Source organism: Leptodactylus fuscus, chromosome 10, assembly GCF_031893055.1.
Source record: "Leptodactylus fuscus isolate aLepFus1 chromosome 10, aLepFus1.hap2, whole genome shotgun sequence".
NCBI lineage: Eukaryota > Metazoa > Chordata > Amphibia > Anura > Leptodactylidae > Leptodactylus > Leptodactylus fuscus.
The window spans coordinates 35,248,560-35,267,082 of record NC_134274.1 but is presented as its reverse complement, the minus strand read 5'-3'; the positions used below and the strand labels follow the sequence as shown (position 1 = coordinate 35,267,082).

General features: G+C 42.6%; 2 protein-coding genes across 2 annotated transcripts in view; both read right to left on the bottom strand.

Annotated features, from left to right (window-relative positions):
* Positions 1 to 1,947: 1,947 nt before the first annotated feature.
* Positions 1,948 to 11,820, bottom strand: LOC142183044 (uncharacterized). Its single transcript, XM_075257942.1, has 10 exons — positions 11,778 to 11,820; positions 11,228 to 11,316; positions 10,040 to 10,155; positions 9,772 to 9,933; positions 8,881 to 9,004; positions 8,504 to 8,601; positions 7,605 to 7,707; positions 6,995 to 7,089; positions 6,583 to 6,691; positions 1,948 to 5,666 (listed from the first exon to the last, which is right to left on the bottom strand). Exons 3-10 carry the CDS (start codon positions 10,094 to 10,096, stop codon positions 4,486 to 4,488), a joined length of 1,929 nt encoding a protein of 642 aa, XP_075114043.1. The 5' UTR covers positions 10,097 to 10,155; positions 11,228 to 11,316; positions 11,778 to 11,820; the 3' UTR covers positions 1,948 to 4,485.
* A 2,795-nt stretch (positions 11,821 to 14,615) lies between these two features.
* Positions 14,616 to 18,523, bottom strand: part of LOC142183033 (uncharacterized) — a 124,122-nt gene continuing 120,214 nt past the window's right edge. Inside the window, exon 16 of the mRNA XM_075257922.1 lies at positions 14,616 to 16,716. Coding sequence (XP_075114023.1) covers positions 15,464 to 16,716 — 1,253 coding nt within the window. The 3' untranslated portion in view covers positions 14,616 to 15,463. The remainder of the gene's footprint in view (positions 16,717 to 18,523) is intronic.

Here is an 18,523-nt window from a genome sequence, read left to right as displayed (position 1 = left end):
TCTATCTATCTATCAACTAGATAGACTCGGAAAATCAGCGAATACTTGGAAAGTTTTGCTATGTTTTGGAGATTCCTCTTATACATCTCTGAAGAATCAACTTAAATTCAACATCTTAAAGTTTCTGTGAAAATGTATATCTGCCTATACTGCTATACTGTGTCAGTGGAGAACATTGTGTCCACAAGTGTCCCAGTATCGGGTACCGTTCAGTTTGTTGGCGTTCCTTTCATTCTGTGTTTAGGTTCATTACATAATAAAGGAAATTCATCAGTCATTTATGGGAGATTTACAAAGACTGACAATATTAATGCCAGTCTTCACATCCCCTGTGCCAGCTCATCTATGACAAGGTGCCAACATCCTCATATATAAGGTGCACCCTCCACCAGGTCTGGAGAGAATTTAGTAAACCGGACTCTTATGATCTAACCAGAGGAGATGCAAATGCAATTCTAGCGGAGTCAGCTTTTCTTTCCTTAGGATCAGATAGGAGGGCTGACGCAGACAGATTTTTTGTGACAACCTGGCAGCTGGTAAATCAAGTTTGGGACGCAGTATCAGAGGAACATAACTTGTAAGTAGCTGTAAATCTAGTGCCAGGGTCCAATGGTTTCTCAGGTTTATTCTAGAAGGATTAAAACCAATCTATAAACCAGATTGTTCTTTATTTCTTTAACATTAGGAAAGTAAAACAGGATTTTTCTCTGCCCGATGTCTGGGGAATAAGCTGTTGGCAGACTGTGCGGATCTGGTGCTGAGATTTCATCTTCTTTAAGAAAGGAGCAGTAAGGAAAACAACCCAGTAAGTAAAAGTGAAGGGCGACAAGGATCAGATACACAGCATATAACATAGATCGGCAGGAGCAAGAAATCCCTTCAGACTTAGCCTTTCTAAGGCAGAAGTCTTGTGGGATGTCAGCAAGTAATCTGGTCAGACAGAAGTGGAATCATCATGGAGTATAGAGAGCGTCAATGCCAGCACCGCCTAGGGGATTGACATCTGATGGCTCTTTGTATGAGGGAAATACATAAAAAGTTTGGCTCCTGAAGAACTAGAAACCTTCTGGGGATGTTCACACTGCAGGTGTCCACATAAATCTCTTACAGATTTTAGTGTTGGGTTATTGAGCATGGACTTACAGATTTGATGCTTTACAGCAGGGGTAGGGAACCTTCGGCTCTCCAGCTGCCATGAAACTACAACTCCCAGCATGCTCCACTTCCATGGGAGTTCCAAGAACAGCAGAGCAAGTATGCATGCTGGGAGTTGTAGTTTTGCAACAGCTGGAGAGACGTATGTTCCCTACCCCTGCTTTACAGGTTGGATTTTTGCATTAAAGTCAATGTAAAAAAAATCTACGCTGAAAAAAATCTACAAGGTATACATTACAGTATTCAGAATCGTATTGACATTTACTACATGTAAATCCGCACATTATCCTGAATGTGCACAGGTACATATAGATTCAGGAGTTACATTATCTACAGTATAACTATTCACAGTTACCAGTCCAATAATGCACAAACAAGAGACTGGGAAGCAAATATGTCCTCCTTCCCTAATCTGAGAAATTACAGATACAATTCCCTATTTCTCTTATTATAATATCTACAGCCTACAACACTAATACACAGGTCAGAGATTGACTAGTAACACACAGGCAATGGTTGGCTTATAACACACAGGACAATGGTTGACTAGTAATACACAGGCCAATGTTTGGCTTATATCACTCAGGCCTGTTCACTCTGTAAGCAGAGCCGCTGTTATCATTTGCGTTTCACTGCTACAGCTACAACTAAAAGGAACAAATATAGATCCTGAATCTCCAAGTGCGAGAGAATAGCCCTGATCAGAAAAAACATGTTTGAATGTTTTAAATAAAGTTTTTATTAATACTTATTTTAAATACAATAAAAACAGCTGGCAAAACCAATGACCGATGTAAGGTGACGCAAAGGTGGAGAATTCTGCCAGGATACCTAGTGGATGACATACCCATTGGGTGGAGGTGGCACAGAATACTCGCCATGGACCTGGATACCCACGGAGGTAAATAACAAAGTATGGGAGGTGAATGTGCTTGGTCAGCGCTTATTGTCCGCTAGCGTCTACCCATGATTCTTAGACTATCTTAAGTAAAACAGAGACACTGCGCCAAGCGGCCCATAGAGTCACACAGGTAAAGAAATGCTCTCACCTTGAGGGGATGTGATAGCCGTCACAACCACCGCAGATCACAATGGAACCGATTTAGACAGAAGGTTCCTCTCTGGACAGAAAACAGCAGCAGGATCCTTTACACCCTGGGGTGCTGAAATGATGTACTTGGAGGACCAATAAACCCAGGCCAGGGATTTATTGGTCCTTCAAGTGCATCTTAAACTACCTTGGAACTACTCAGGAAGATCTATTGGTATTATGGAGAAAAAATAAATAAGATTTATAACTAGAAGGTGAGAAATGGGGAAGGGGTGAGAGTGGTCACATCATGTCTACCGTACACGTTATATAACACTGCTGAGTAAACTACAGGTCGGCCTGTCACTGACATCAGAGGTGACCTCAACTATGAGAGACAAAATGAGAAAACAAATCCAGAAAATCACAGTCAGATTTGGAATTTATTTGCAAATTATGGCGGAAAATACGTATTTGATCAATAACAAAAGTTCATCTCAATCCTTTGTTCTCTCTCATTTGTTGGCAATGACAGAGGTCAGACGTTTTCTGTAAGTCTTCGCATGGTTGGCTCACACTGTTGTTGGTATGTCGGCCCATTAATCCACACAGATCTCCTCTAGAGCAGTGATGTTTTGGGCTGTCGCTGGGCAACACGGACTTTCAACTCCCTCCAAAGGTTTTCTATAGGGTTGAGATCTGGAGACTGGCTAGGCCACTCCAGAACATTGAAATGCTTCTTACAAGGCCGCTCCTTAATTGGCCTGGTGGTGTGCTTGGGATCGTTGTCATGCTGAAAGATCCAGCCATGTTTCATCTGCAGTGTCCTTGCTGATTAAAGGAGGTTTGCACTCAAAATCTCACGATACATGGCCCCATTCATTCTTTCATGTACCCGGATCAGTCTTCCTGGTCTCTTTGCAGGGAAACAGCCCCAAAGACTGATGTTGCCCCCCTTCATGCTTCACAGTAAGTCTAGTGTTCTTTGGATACAACTCCGCATTCTTTCTCCTCCAAACACGACGAGTTGTGTTTCTACTATATAGTTCTACTTTGGTTTCATCTGACCATATGACATTCTCTCAATACTCTTCTGGATCATCCAAATGTTCTCTAGCACACTTCAGACAGGCCAGGATATTAATGGCTTAAGCAGTGGGACACGTCTGGCGCTGCAGTATCTGATTCCCTGGTGGCGTAGTGTGTTACGTTGGTCCCAGTTCTTGGCAGGTCATTCACTAGGTGGTTCTGGGATTTTTGCTCACTGTTCCTGTGATCTGTTTGACCCCACGGGGTGAGATCTTGTGTGAAGCCCCAGATGGAGGGAGATTATCAGTGGTCTTCTATGTCTTCCATTTTCTAACTATTGCTCCCACAGTTGATTTCTGCACACCAAGCTGCTTGCCTATTGCAGATTCAGTCTTCCCAGCCTGGTGCAGGGCTACCATTTTGTTTCTGGTGTTCTTCGGCAGCTCTTTGGTCTTCACCATAGTGGAGTTTGGAGTGTGATTGTTTGAGATTGTGGACAGGGGTCTTTTATACACAGGAGCCATTACTACAGGTAATGAGTGGAGGACGGAGGAGCCTCTTAAAGAAGAAGTTACAGGACTGTGAGAGCCAGAAATCTTGCTTGTTTGTAGGTGACCAAATACTTATTTTCCACCATAATTTGCAAATAAATTCTTTCCAAATCAATGTGATTTTCTGGATTTGTTTTCTCATTGTGTCTCTCACAATTGAGATCACCAATGAAGTCAATTACAGGAAGACCTCATCTTTATAAGTGGGAGAACTTGCACACTTTTGGTGGCTGACTATGTACTTTATTCCCCCACTGTATATTAAAAAAGTGGTAGACATCCTTCCCTTCTCATGGTACAAAAAGCAGAATTCTGATGGAGACCAAACATTTCCTATAGTCTTAAAGAGGACATTTCATGTCCCCTAACATGCTGCAAGGCTGACAGGTTTCAGTTTAGCCAGAGACATAGGTGTTGTTAGTTTCGGCTGCCGATATCACTGCAATGTCAGATGGGTCGGCCTCATGGCTCAGCGTCATCCCTGGGTGGTGCAAAATGTTCTCTTTGCAGTACAGGACTATAGACGTATACAGACGGGGGACAGCGAAGAGATGTGAGGCCAAACCTCTGACATTGCACTGTCAGCACCAATATCACTGGCAATGGGACACATACCGGTAAAACTGAGAGTGCGCCAAATTCAGCACAGTCAGCTCTGCAGCAGTGTGGAACATGGCACACGTTAGAGGACATGAAAGGTCATTAAAATTGCTCAGCTTATTATGTTAAATCGTTTTCCTCAATCTGGACATGAAAGTTTCCATTATGACTTTTCTGGTGTACGATAAGATAGGATTTCCTGGTGAAACATTTGCCACACTCCGAACATGAAAATGGCCTCTGTCCTGTGTGGGTTCTCTGATGGTTGACAAGATCGGACTTATGCCTAAAGGACTTGTCACATTCTGGACATGAGAACGGTCTCTCCCCCGTGTGAATCCTCTCATGTTCAATGAGGTGCCATTTCCGGGTGAAACACTTCTCACACTCCGAGCATGTAAAGGATTTCTCCACAATGTGAGTTTTCTGGTGTTTGGCGAGATAGGCTTTCTGGTTAAAGCATTTCCCACATTCTGTACATGAGAATGGCGCCTCGCCGGTGTGAGTTATCTGATGTACAATGAGATGTTTTTTCCTAGTAAAACATTTCCCGCAGTCGGAACATGCAAACGGCTTCTTCCCGGAGTGAGTCCTCAGATGTTCGATGAGAGTCGCTTTCATGGTGAAACACTTCCCACATTCTGAACAAGAAAATGGCTTCACCCCGGTGTGAGTCCTCTGATGTTTATAAAGATGGGATTTCTGGGTAAAACACTTCCCACATTCTGAACATGAGAAAGGTTTCTCACCTGTGTGGATTCGCAGATGTTTAACCAGACTGGATTTCTGGATGAAACGCTTCTCACATTCTGAACATGAGAATGGCTTCTCCCCGGTGTGAGATCTCTGATGTACTAGAAGGTCTGATTTCTGGCAAAAACATTTCTTACATTCCGGACATGAAAATGGCCGCTCCCCTTTGTGCCTTCTTTGATGTTTAAAAAGTTGGGATTTCTGGCGGAAACATTTCCCACATTCTGGACACGAGAACGGATTCTCTTCTCTGTGTACTCTTTCATGTTTGAAAAGATTGGTTTTCCTTTTAAAACATTTCCCACATTCGGAACATGTAAAGATTTTCCCCACCTTCTCGTCTATACTTTGTCTGACAAGCCATGACTGAGCAGGGGAAGGTTCCTGGTGACTGGTGGGATCAGTACATAGATGTCCGCTGTGAAGGACTGAGGGCATGGCTGGAGGAAGAAGTGTTGTGGAACATTCTCCGGGATCTTCTTCTGGTATATTGGCGTCTTCTACATCATAATCTGGAGAAAAAAGGAAGATGGCCCAAAATGTTGAATCTATCTGGAAATAGAAAGCGATATTTTTCCAAACTGATTCCAATATAACGTGTCCTATATAATACAACTAAAACAGGTATAAAGATACTTTCCTACTTTATTACCGTCCTATACTAACTTGTAAGAGCAATATGTCAGTGACACAGAGAACATCAAGCAAATCTACTAACACTAACACTGTATTCACACTAGCATTCAGGTTTCTGTCCTTCAGGTCCCCTTGGTGACGGAGATCCTACCTGTTTAAAAAGTGCATGCCATATACTATAATGGGGCCCAACGAGTTTCCACAGATTTTACACTGAAATTGACAGTCTTTGCAGGAACTCCCTCTCCATCGATTTTAAATAGGGCCTTTCATGTCCTCCTGCATGTGCCGTCTTATATACTGCTAGAAATCCGATAGTGCGCGCAAATTCAGTGTACTGTCGGCTTTCCAGCGGTATATAAAACCGTATATGCATGAGGACATGAAAGGTCCTATTTAAGCACAATCTGGGACTGCGTGGCCAAAAACTACTCGAATGGTAGTGTGAGCCTAGTGTTAGTGGGTAAGATCATATTTTTGGTGTACAAAGCATGAAAAAGTCACAAATATTTTGTGTAAAATTGTTGGCTTTTACACTTTTGCCATGCCCTCAAGTAAATAATCCCTGCAATCCACAAGCTACAGCTATTTTTTTTTAAAGAAATCACACCAAATGTCTGTCCCAGGAATTTGAGGCTTTTACATTAAAAGCAATGACCCCCTAGGCAGGTGTCAGTCGTTTTACTAGCTGGTAACATACAGTAAAAGGAAGTGATGAGGAAGAGAAGGGGTTGGGGATGAGACGTATATGGTGCTGATAGAGGAGAAGTGAAATAAAATATCACGCTGGAGCTTGAGGAGAACATGAGGGTGGTGACTATTACTCACCTATGCTGATACTGCGAGGACTTCCCTCCTCCTTCCACAGCTGGGTTACACTAACATACGGCTCGTCTTCTGCAGTTACTTCATCTTTGATATCATACAATTGTCTAACCTAATTCACCACATAGAGAATAAGAAGGTAAGATCAGAGAGACAGTTTGTGGAATTTAGGAAGAAACCAAAACATACCAAAAAACCAACCACAAAGACTATAAGTATAAGCCAATATTCACACAGCTGCATTCGAAACCATCTACGTGACTGTGGATCATTTTTACTGATCCATCAATAGAGTCAAATCTATGAGGGATTCATGGACACAGACACCATTCAGGTCCACAGCCTTGAGAAACGTCCACTTTTCACAGCCGTTTTGTACCGCGGTCGTGTTACTGTAGGTTACTGTTCCATCTACCTGATAATCCTGGTGGATATTCTGATTTTCCAGTAGATAATCCTGAAAGTACAACGGGCTGGTCCATCTCTCTGGTAGATTCTTACTGGATTCATCTGTAAATGACACACACATTGAATAAAGGATTGCAGCAACGTCTACACAGAATACCAGATTTTTTTTATGGGGATAATGTCACTCCTTAAGGAGAGACCACCAATAGGTGGTGTGTGGAGACTTATACAGACATAGTCGCTCCACTGCAAGGGATCATGGGAGGAATATGCAAATCTGTCTCCCAAGATGTAAATAGGGAGACAGTGGCTCTGTTATGCTGCCCTCTATAGGAAGCACCCTGAACATCATGCCCGACTTTCCCAGAAGCCTTTACTGCATTATGTGGGATTTTTATCAAGTCAGTTTCTCAGCTACAGACGGCCTTTGCGGTCTGGTTGGACCTAGTCAGCGCAGTGTAGAGGGCAGCATAACCGAGGGCAGCATAACAGAGGCACTGTCTCCCTATTTACAACTTGGGAGACAGATTTGCATATTCCTCCCAGATTTTTTTAGGCAATTACCTTATTTTTCCAGTTTATTTTATTTTTGGTTCCCTGAAAAGGTTTTCACTCACCTGTCATATCTGTAGGACTCTCTTCCCCCTTATACAGTTGCCGAACGTTGCGATACGTTTTTTCTTCAATGTCTTCAACCTTTATATCACTCAGATCTGTAACCTAATTCACCACATGTGGAACAAATGATGGACCATTACAAAGACAGTTTGGCAGTTTCTATAGGTGTTGATGGGGGGTTTGAAGCCAAGGCTAGGAGAGTAGAGAAGAAGTGGAGTCTTATTCCTTTAGGGTCTGCTCCTGACATTGGCTTCAAAACCGGCATCAATGAGCCATGTGTGAAAGCACCTAAGGAGAGGTGGAAGAAGAAAACAGGCCACAAATATAATAATATACAGGATTTGATAATTCCCAACTGCTCATTCCTTCTAAACTGCAGCGGTGACACAAGGACGATCCCTCAGTGCGTCTCAATGTGAGAGTCGAGGTAAGGTGCAGGTCCTGGCCATGTCAGCTCTCATACAAAGCAGGGGCTCTAAAGCAGAAACGTACCAGTATTACCAGTGTTATCAATACAGTCTGCATCCAGATAGGACGAAGGAGTTGTGGCGAGTCCTCTGCTCAGGCTGAACGCTACAGTCTGTAGGCCGAGGTATCAAACACTGTTACTGGAGGTCGGTGGCTCTTCTCTTACCTACTCTCTCAACATCTTGGCATAGATGTTGTGCTGCACTGTGGTGTCTGGGGACATACTTTCTACTGGATGCTGATATTTGGTGCTGATAGGGGTATTTTGTGCAGCAATGTGATATTTGATGTTGCTAGGGCTATCAGGTATGCTGTACTGTGGTATATGGTGGGGGCTTCAGGTACTATTTATTTGCTGGTGAGGCCCCAGCATGACAACACATTGACTGGTGAGGCTCAAGTCAAAAAAGTATGAGAAGTCCTGATCTACCTGATGGTCTTCTGTCATATTTTGGTTCTCCTCTGGATAATCCATGGAATATAAAGGACTGGGAAATCTCTCTGGTGTTTCTTCCTTACTGCATGTATCTGTAGAGGACACAAACATCACTAATTTGTAGGATCATCAGGTGACGGACATTTCTTGTTGGTCCTGTAAACTGTTAGTTTCAGCAAAAAGCAGGATTAGATCACAAGAGAAGTGTTCGGGTATATTCAGACATAGCAGTCATCTGGTTTTTGGTTTTTTTTTTTGTTTTTTTTTACCATGACTTCAATAAAACCACTGCAAAACACTGATTTTGTTTTCCAAATTATGACACAACTGTGGGATTTTTCTTTTTCGTAAAAGAGAAAACCTCCTCTTACCTGGTGATGTGAGGAGTTGGTGATCCTCCATGATGAAGTCCTTGTACAGATCCTTGTGTCCTTCTATGTACTCCCACTCCTCCAAGGTGAAATAGACAGTGACATCCTGACACCTTATAGGAATCTTAAAGATACAATGTAAAGGGCTGGTTAAATTAACCTAACAATATAATCAACATCCAATGGGAAACAGGAAGCGACAGGAGATCAGGGGCAGAATTGGTCACTATAAGAGTCCAGAGCAGTCCATACTAAACAATACATAGCAGCAGAATCATGTAATAGGGTTGTGAGATTGTCCATAGAATGCAGGTCTTGAATTCAGGCATATTAATCTATGCGGGAGATGTCGATGGCACCAGGGAAGAGCAATCAAACATTTAGCAGCAGTCAGACTATGAAGGAGCAGCCTGGCACCATTTCAACCTGGCACATTAAGTAGGAATATCAATGGATCCCCTGGAATGGTACCCCTAGTATTGTAGTCATCACATGCTCAACCTCTCTCCAAAAAGCAGCGAGACCTTTTAGAAGCTCTGGACTAAATAACCTGCCATAAAGAGTATGGCATCGGTCTCCCAATCCATTGTTCCCAAAGAAGAATGTTAGTGTGTCAATAATCTGTAGAAATGTAATAACAAGCTCTATATGTCAGAGATCAGACCCTACCTCCAGCGCATTGGAAGCATGTCCTTTCAATGGCATCATCCATAAACATTGCTGCTGAAACTGGAATGGAGAATTTATCTCGAAGATCAGCAAAATACCCGAGCCTCCTAGCAGGGGGTCAACCAGGTCCTGACAAGGGCCAAGCTTGAATAGCTTGCTATTATAAATCACACTTTGGCTGTAGTAGCCGTATACAGTCCCAGCCCTCCCAGCAACGCTCACCTCTCCTGTCAGCAGCTCCGCCATCTTGTTGGTCAGGTCCAGGATCTCCTGATAGCGGTTTCTCTCATGTATCAGTGAGTGAGGTGGAGACACCGTGATAGGATCCTGGTTCCTGCTCCATCCTTCATCCTCCTCAGATATCTTCCTCACTACTATGTAATCCTGGACATGGAGAGAGACATTGATGTCACTTTATACATTCCCTTCACCTCCCCAGTCCTTGGTTTATGAGGAGACACAAGACATGACATGTCCCAGGATCCCTCACCTCTCCAGTCAGCAGGTAGATGATCTCTAAGGTGAAGTTTAATATTCTCTCCGCCATCTGCTTCTGGTTCTTTTTTAATCCTTCATAGGTTAGCTTTATTTTCTTGCTTAATTAACCTGAGGAGGAAGTGAGAAGAAGACATACAATTCCAGGAAGACAATCCTATATGAAGTATACTACAGCAGCTCTTCAGTAGGAAGATATAAATGAAGATTATAGTAGATGACACTAAAGGTCTCTCCAACCATCATCTTCATTTTCCCATCACGTAGGGCAGTGAACATCTTTGTCCAGCAATGAAAATGTTGGAGGAAACAGTAGGAGATAAATGCCAAAAACTGACATCCTGGAGACTGAGAATTGTCAAGCCCTGTATGTATCCAGATATTACTGCTCTCCTAGATTATTACAGAAGTCTCTGAAATAAGGACAAGTCCTCCACATCAATGAGAGCCGGTTACATATATACTGTCACCTCCTCCTTGTAGCCGCTGCAGACAGCCATCATTTTATCACTTCATCCTATGGCTGTATGAAGTGACCTATGATTTCTATATTTATCATGGGCAGTCTCGTTTATAAAGGGGACTCTCTCCCAGCAGTCTCATTTATGAGGGGGCATGCTCTCTGCAGTCTCGTCTTTGAGGATGTATTCTCCCTCCTTTCTCGTTTATGAAGAAGCATTCTACCAGCAGTCTAATTTATAAGGAACTACTCTCCTGGTGGTCTTGTTTATGAGGATGCATTCTCTCACCTATTTCATTTATTAGGGGGCACTCCCCAAGCAGTCTCGTTTATGGAGGGGGGCACTCTCCCATCAGTCTTGTTTATGAGTGGGCACTCTCCAGGCTGTCTCACATAGAAGTGGGCGCTCTCCCGATTGTCTTTTTAAAAAAGTTTTTTTTTTATTAGGGAATACTTTTAAGTGCCTTTTTCCTTTCATCTGTCTGAATGAATACATGTAAGTATATGTATGTAGGCTTTAATGTGTTTGTGTCCATAAGGGTTTAATAGCGGGTTGTCTGTTTATTTTGCTGCTTATAATTAGATATTTCAGCCTGGCTTGCAATATAGAAATGAAGCCAGTTTATTAAAAAGGCTGTTCCTCAGTAACCCTGCATGTCAATGCCCTATGTATCTGTACATACACAGACAGCGGATAGCTGGACCATTGTGCCATTGTCTTACCTCGTGTCCCTTCTTCTGCCTCATAGATTGTTAGCTCCTGTGAGCGAGGCCTCACTCCCATTGCTTGCTATGTTGATTCATTGATTACTCTGTGGTGGTGTTATATAAATAGTTATTATTACATTATATATAATCCTGCAACACATAGATATACTCTATACATACAGTCATACAATTACAATATATACAAACCCCTATAGTGTCTACTGAATCTGCATAAAGAGATATCTAATATGCATCACATACTGCCCTGTACTATATATACACTATACGGTTTAATATATATATAAAACATGTTTATAGAACTATATTATACTAACATCATGTACTATGTATAGACACTGAATATATATAATATATGCACACACCTATACTACATGTCTATACACATATACTGTAATATACAACCATGTACTATATATACACATTATGGATCTCTACCGTATATTACACACTATACAGACTATTCTATACTTATCTATAGGTACACACCCATATATAATACTAACAGTATATACAGTATATGTAACACAGCCTTACTATATTATACCTGCAGATGTTACATCCTGGTGACTGAAGGACCTTTGATGACGTCACAGTCATGTGATCAGTCAGTTCCATCTTAGTGTGTTTAGGACCTTTTGATGACATCACGGGCATATGACCAGTCCTGGCAGGGCTGGCGGTCCTAGCTCTGCTGTGTGTGCAGCAGAGCCGTGTGTGTCAAGTGTAGCATAAGGAAAATAGAAAGCTTTGTGTCTATTAGCCAGTACATATAAAAGATACAAGCGGAGATTTGAAGTTTCTTTTAACCCCTTCCCACCAGAAGAATTTTTCGATTCCCCATCTCCCAAACCCCATAACGTTTTTATTATTCCGCTCTCAGATCCATATGAGGACTTATTGTTTGCGGGATAAATTGTACTTCATGATGCCGCCATTTATTATTTTGTACAATGTGCTGGGAAGCTGGAAAAAAAATCAGAATGGGGGGATTGAAGAAAAACTGCATTTGTGCAATTTTCTTACGGCCTTGTTTTTACAGTATTCGCTGTCCAGCCAAAATGACATCCCCTGTATACTATAGATCATCTGTATTCTATGTTTTGGTGCAATTCTGGGGATACCAAATTGTGCAAAATATTCTTCTATTTAAATGCATTGTGTAATAAAGGTTGTTTGTGACTTTAGTCAGAGGGTCTGGACTCAGCGGGGCCGTCTTACAATCTAGCCACTCTCCCGGGTGGCGGGAGACGTGTCTAATAAATGGAGTCCTGTGTACTGGCTGATACAATTACAGGAATACCTAATAGATTCTTATCTTTCTATGTTTTGCACTATAATAGCACATTTCATATAGAAAAAAGTTCTGGTATGTTGTATATTTTTACACTGCTCAAAAAAATAAAGGGAACACTGAAGCAACACAACATAACTCCAAGCAAGACTGACTGACAATCACTTTCACATGCTGTTTTACAAATGGAATAGACAACAGTTGGAAATTATTGGCAATTATGGAGACACACTCAATAAAGGAGCAACAACCCAGCAACAGGACCGCTACCTCCGCCTTTGTGCAAGGAGGAACAGGAGGAGCACTGCCAGAGCCCTGCAGACCACAAATGTGCATGTGTCTGCACAAACGGTTAGAAACCGACTCCATGAGAATGGTATGAGGGCCCAATGTCCACCATTGTGGGTTGCGCTCACAGATCAACACCGTGCAGGACACTTAGCATTTGCCACAGAACACCAGGATTGGCAGCTTGGCCACTGGCACCCTGTGCTCTTCACAGATGAAAGCAGGTTCACACCGAGCACATGTGACAGACATGACAGAGTCTGTAGACGCCGTGGAGAACGATCTGCTGCCTGCAACATCCTTCAGCATGACCGGTTTGGCAGCGGCTCAGTAATGGTGTGGGGCCGCACAGCCCTCCATGTGCTCGCCAGAGGTAGCCCTACTGCTATTAGGTACCGAGATGAGAACCTCAGACCCCTTGTGAGACCATATTCTGGTACAGTTGGCCCTGGGTTCCTCCTAAAGAAGGACAATGCCAGACCTCATGTGGCCGGAGTGTGTCAGCAGTTCCTAAAAGATGGGTGCATTGAAGCTATGAACTGGCTCGCCCGTTCTCCAGACCTGAATTCGATTGAGCCCATCCGGGACATCATGTCTCGCTACATCCACCAACATCACATTGCACCACAGACTGTCCAGGAGTTGGCAGATGCTTTAGTCCAGGTCTGGGAGGAGATCCCTCAGGAGACCAGCCACAACCTCATCAGGAGCATGCCCAGGTGTTGTAGGGAAGTCATACAGGCACATGGAGGCCACACACACTACTCAGCCTCATACTGACAGGGACATTACATCAAAGTTGGATCAGCCTGTAATGTGGTTTTCCACTTTAATTTTGGGGGTGACTCCAAATCCAGGCCTCCATTGGTTAATAAATTTGATTTCCATTGATGATTTTTGTGTGATTTTGTTGTCATCACATTCAATTTTGTACAGAACAAACAATGAGAATTTTTCATTCATTCAGATCTAGGTGGTGTTATTTCAGTGTTCCCTTTATTTTTTTGAGCAATGTACCTGCTCTGACACTAGCAAATTTCCACCAAATATTGAACAACCTCTCAGATATAAGCAACTTTTCATTAAATATGTAAGAACCCCTTAGACATGAGCACTTCTCATCCAAGTACCATATACGGTATGTATAGGATGGGTTCTTGTGCATTGAAGGATGTCACATACTTGGTAGAGAACCATTCACAGAGGTTCTTGCAGACTTGGTGTAAAATTGCTGGTGTCTGAGGAGTTATCACATACTTGAAGGACATTTTCTTGGAGGGGGGGGTTAATGCATAGTTGGAGAAGAATTACTCATTTGCCAGGGGCTCTGCGCTAAATGTTTATAACCCATCCCATCCTGATCAGACGGTGTTGATAAGTTTGCTGGTGCCCCTGTGCAGCTCCATTTCTCGTTGTTACTGGTGCCTGCTGGGCAGGCTTGTGGTCTGTCCTCTCCCGAGACCCTGAAATTGCAGGAATAGATTCTTTGAAGGACTGGCTTCTTTCAATATAAACTGAGACCACTGGAAGTAGACAAAGTAGGGTGATATTCTTATAATGCATGGAGAATGCTTAAAGAATTTACTTGTAGACCAATCCTGGTGCTCCAAATCTGCCAACAATCATCTATTGTCTAAGTGGGACTGCTGAGACGTCTTGCGTTACTGGTTGGCAGCCAATTTTGTCTCGGCATGGAGGTAGTCCTCAAATTGTTGTGCTGCTAAGAATGTAAGGAATATGTTTTATCCAACATTGGTTTTATTGACACGTTTTAAATTTAATAAGTAATTGTAAAAGCCAATGAACTATGTACAGTAATGACTCCCACCCCGGAGCCGCGACACATGGAGAACGACCACTTGCCCAATGAGGCAAACAAAAGATGGAGGAAAGCCAACAACACCTAAACTGAATCTTCTGCTCCTACTATCCCAAGATTTATACTGAGTGTAAGAGTAAAGTCCTGCTCGGATGTCTAATAGGAAGGACGGCGGATATAGGGTCGCTACTCATATGCAGGCAGGAATTCAGAAATTGTTTTGTTTCTGTCTCAAGTAGGAGGCTTTACCTTAGAGAAATCTTCTGGTAGTAGAGACAAGGAGGGTGTAACTGTACATAAGACGATTTACTGGCAGCAAAGACAGTCAAGAGAACAGAATAGCCGTGATCTCATTTCATTTGTAGCGCTCATGAGTTTACAGCACCGGGGGCCATGTTGTAAGATGGATGCTCCTGAATTCCCAGTGACAGTCACCAGGTTCTGTTTCTACGAGGCGCTCATGATAACTGGGTTATACATCGTGCCCCATGATCAATAATTTTTTAACTACTGTGCCCTATGTGCAGTGCTACTGTATGCGAGACATTCGACTGGGATTTCCATTACAACAAGATCTCCTGAATGACAGAGCACTGTGCCCTCATTTTCCCCGGAGCTCTCTATGGCTGAATGCCCACATCGTCTATGGTGCCAAATTCCAGGGCAGCACACGTCAGACCAAGGTCCATGACCGAGGTGTCACATGTCTTCCACTGAGCACTTCATATAAGATACTAACAAACATCTGACCTAACAAGGAGTGTGAAGTTCATGACTACAGGTCATTGGGGTGACCCCTGACATCCGCAGAGTGCCGCTGACATTTTCCACCTTACATCTGTGGTAAGACATTTTCTACAATCTTAACTTTAAAGTGCACCCTCTTCTTATGCTGAGCAAGGGTGGCTTTAAGGTTAAAACATTTCCCACATTCTAGACAGGAGAATGGCGTCTGCCCTGAATGACTTTTCTGATGTTCAATGAAATACCACTTCCTAGTGAAACATTTGCCGCACTCGGCACATGAGAACAGCTTCTCCTGAGTGTGAGCTTTCTGATGTTTAACAAGAGAGGATCTCCTGGTGAAACATTTCCCACATTCTGGACATGAGAATGGCTTCACCTCAGTATGAGTTCTCTGATGCTTAACAACTTTGGACTTCTGGCTAAAACACTTCCCACATTCTGGACACGGAAATGTATTCTCTTCTGTGTGAGTTACCTGATGTTCAACAAGATGGGATTTCCTAACAAAACATTTACCACACTCCGGACATGAATATGGCTTCTCTCCTGTGTGAGTTATCTGATGTTCGAGAACATGTGATTTCCTGGCAAAACATTTCCCGCACTCCGAACATGAATACGGCTTTACCCCTGTGTGAGTTCTCCGATGTTTAACGGCATCTGATTTCTGACTAAAACATTTTCCACATTCTGGACATGAATATGGCTTCTCTCCTGTGTGAGTTCTAAGATGTTCAACAAGGTGGGATGTCCGAGTGAAACATTTTCCACATTCTGTACATGAAAATGGCTTCACCCCCGTGTGACTTCTCTGGTGTTTAACAAGGTCTGACTTCTGTGTAAAACATTTCCCACATTCTGAACATAAATATGGCTTCTCCCCTGTGTGAACTCTCAGGTGCTGAGCAAGCTCCGATTTCTGTCTGAAGCCTTTTCCACACTCTGAACATGAGAATGGCTTCTCTCCGGTGTGAGATCTTTGATGTACAATAAGATGGGATTTATGGTAAAAACTCCTCTCACATTCTGGACATGGAAACGGATTCTCATTTCTGTGAATCCTTTCATGCATAGAAAGAATAGATTTCTTTTTAAAATGTTTCCCACATTCAGAACATGGAAATATTCTGCCCCCTGTACTTTGGCTAACAACCTGTGTTTGGCCAGATGAAGGTTCCAGGTGACTAGCGGGTTCAGCAGAGAGATCTTTGCTCTGAAGTACAAACAGTATATTTGTCGTATGACGTCTCGAGGATTGTTCTCCACCTTCATCTTCTATTATATTGTTATATGTTACTTGAGGAGATACATTGCCCACAAAGTTTTCGGTGCAGTTATCTGTTATAAACACAAACACATTTTGTTTCATGTTTTACAAAGTAGATATTTTCCATCGCTTACGTGTTGTTGTAGGGTCAGATAGTGACACAATGAACTTACTTTCCTTGTGTCAAAAAGCAATCTTATGGCTGAGATATTAAAATTTTATTTTGTATGCAAATGAGCTTTATGGTGCACTTGGGATGGGGCCGCATGGGGTGGAGCACTCATTTTCTTTTGTGGTTGCAACAAAGGCTCATTCCCAAAACAGAAGTACTCACATATCCCATGGACAGCAATTTGTAGAGACCATTAAAAAGGGTACTTGAGCAGGTTTGGCCCCTCCCTGAGTGCAACAAACAGCTCATTTGCATATGGAATACTAGCTGAATTTCTCACTAGCCAGATCTCACTTTGTCAGCAGAAAGAGATGTTCACTATGGCATTACTCGCTCCCACAACAGCATGTAAGATGTGTGAAAGTGATAATGGTAGACTCCCCTAACATCTACAACACTGACCAATCCTGGGGGTACTGAATTTATCAACATGACCTGTATCAAATCTATGAAGGGGGCGCAGGATTAAGCCACCAATAAGGCCTCTTTATTCTTAGGATCATGGGGGTTCGAGCATTTATATATGAATAATATAGAGGTGAAATGTTTGACCATAGACTAAACACAATGATATAAGGCAGACGTCTCCAATGACCGGGCCACAGCCATGGATCACTTGTTACCAGGCTGGCCCGGTCATCAAAACCTTTGTAGGCTACTAGGTATAATCCACCGCATAAAAGCATCGGCAGACCCCAGGTATAGGTGCTATAGTTATAGTGTCCCCTCCTACAGCCTCACCCAACCCATAATATTATTAATTACTGTAATAGTTCCCTAGTAGTCATAGGAATAGTACCCCCTAAGTGATGGACCCCCAAATTGAATGAGGGCCCTGCACTACCCATACTTTTATTAAGGGAGCTGTCCATACCACCAATAAGTTATGCTTGATATGGAGAGATCTTCCTTAATAAAGTACAGGGAAATGTACACTCTTTCCCCAAAAATAAGACAGTGTCTTCTATTAATTATTTCTATAAAAGATGCGCTAGGTCAGATTTCTTGTAGAACAAAAAAAAATTAATTTAAAAAAAATTAAAAAATAACCATTTATTAATATCCTATAGTAATATCATCACAAACACATAAGCATAACCAGACAAACTCTGAATCTATTTCCATGTACAACTACCTGGAATGATCCTGGAGAACAAAAAGCAACATTTATTCAAAGACAGTCATGTCATCATCTTCTGGAACGTCATCGTAACTCTCCAAACCCTGAATTTCATGGTGACTTTCTTGTGACTCCATTTCTTTTAGAATCATTGGCCCCAATCTCTCATGTTTAGCAATAGCACTTTCCTGAAACGAGCACTTCTTGTCCAGGTAGCCTGCTCGTAACGCATTTACAACGCAACAGTCAGTGATTTTATCCCATGAATTCTTCACCCAAGTCACAACCTCTCGCAGTTTAGGCTTCTGAAGGTTTCCATGTTGATTTCTCTCCATTCTGTTTTCAACGTAGTCATTAAATTCCTTGCGCAAATTGTCTTTGAATGGCTTGTTTATCGCAATATCAAGAGTCTGTAGATAGGCCGTCATTCCGGCGGGAATCATTATTTGATCTATATTTCTTTCGTGAAGAAATCTCTTCATGTCTTTAGCGCGGTGTGTGCTGGCAGCGTCCCAGACTAGCAGGCCTCTTTGGCCCCCTCGCATAACAAGCGGCAGCATTAAGTCGACCCACCTTCTTAGAACTG

Coding starts and splice junctions, on each gene's coding strand:
- LOC142183044 (XM_075257942.1), bottom strand. CDS start 10,096: ATGGCGGAGAGAATATTAAACTTCACCTTAGAGATCATCTACCTGCTG. Junction 9,934..10,039: donor TCTACCTGCTGACTGGAGAG/GTGAGGGATCCT, acceptor CTCCATGTCCAG/GATTACATAGTAGTGAGGAA. Junction 7,090..7,604: donor GAGTCCTACAGATATGACAG/GTGAGTGAAAAC, acceptor TGTCATTTACAG/ATGAATCCAGTAAGAATCTA.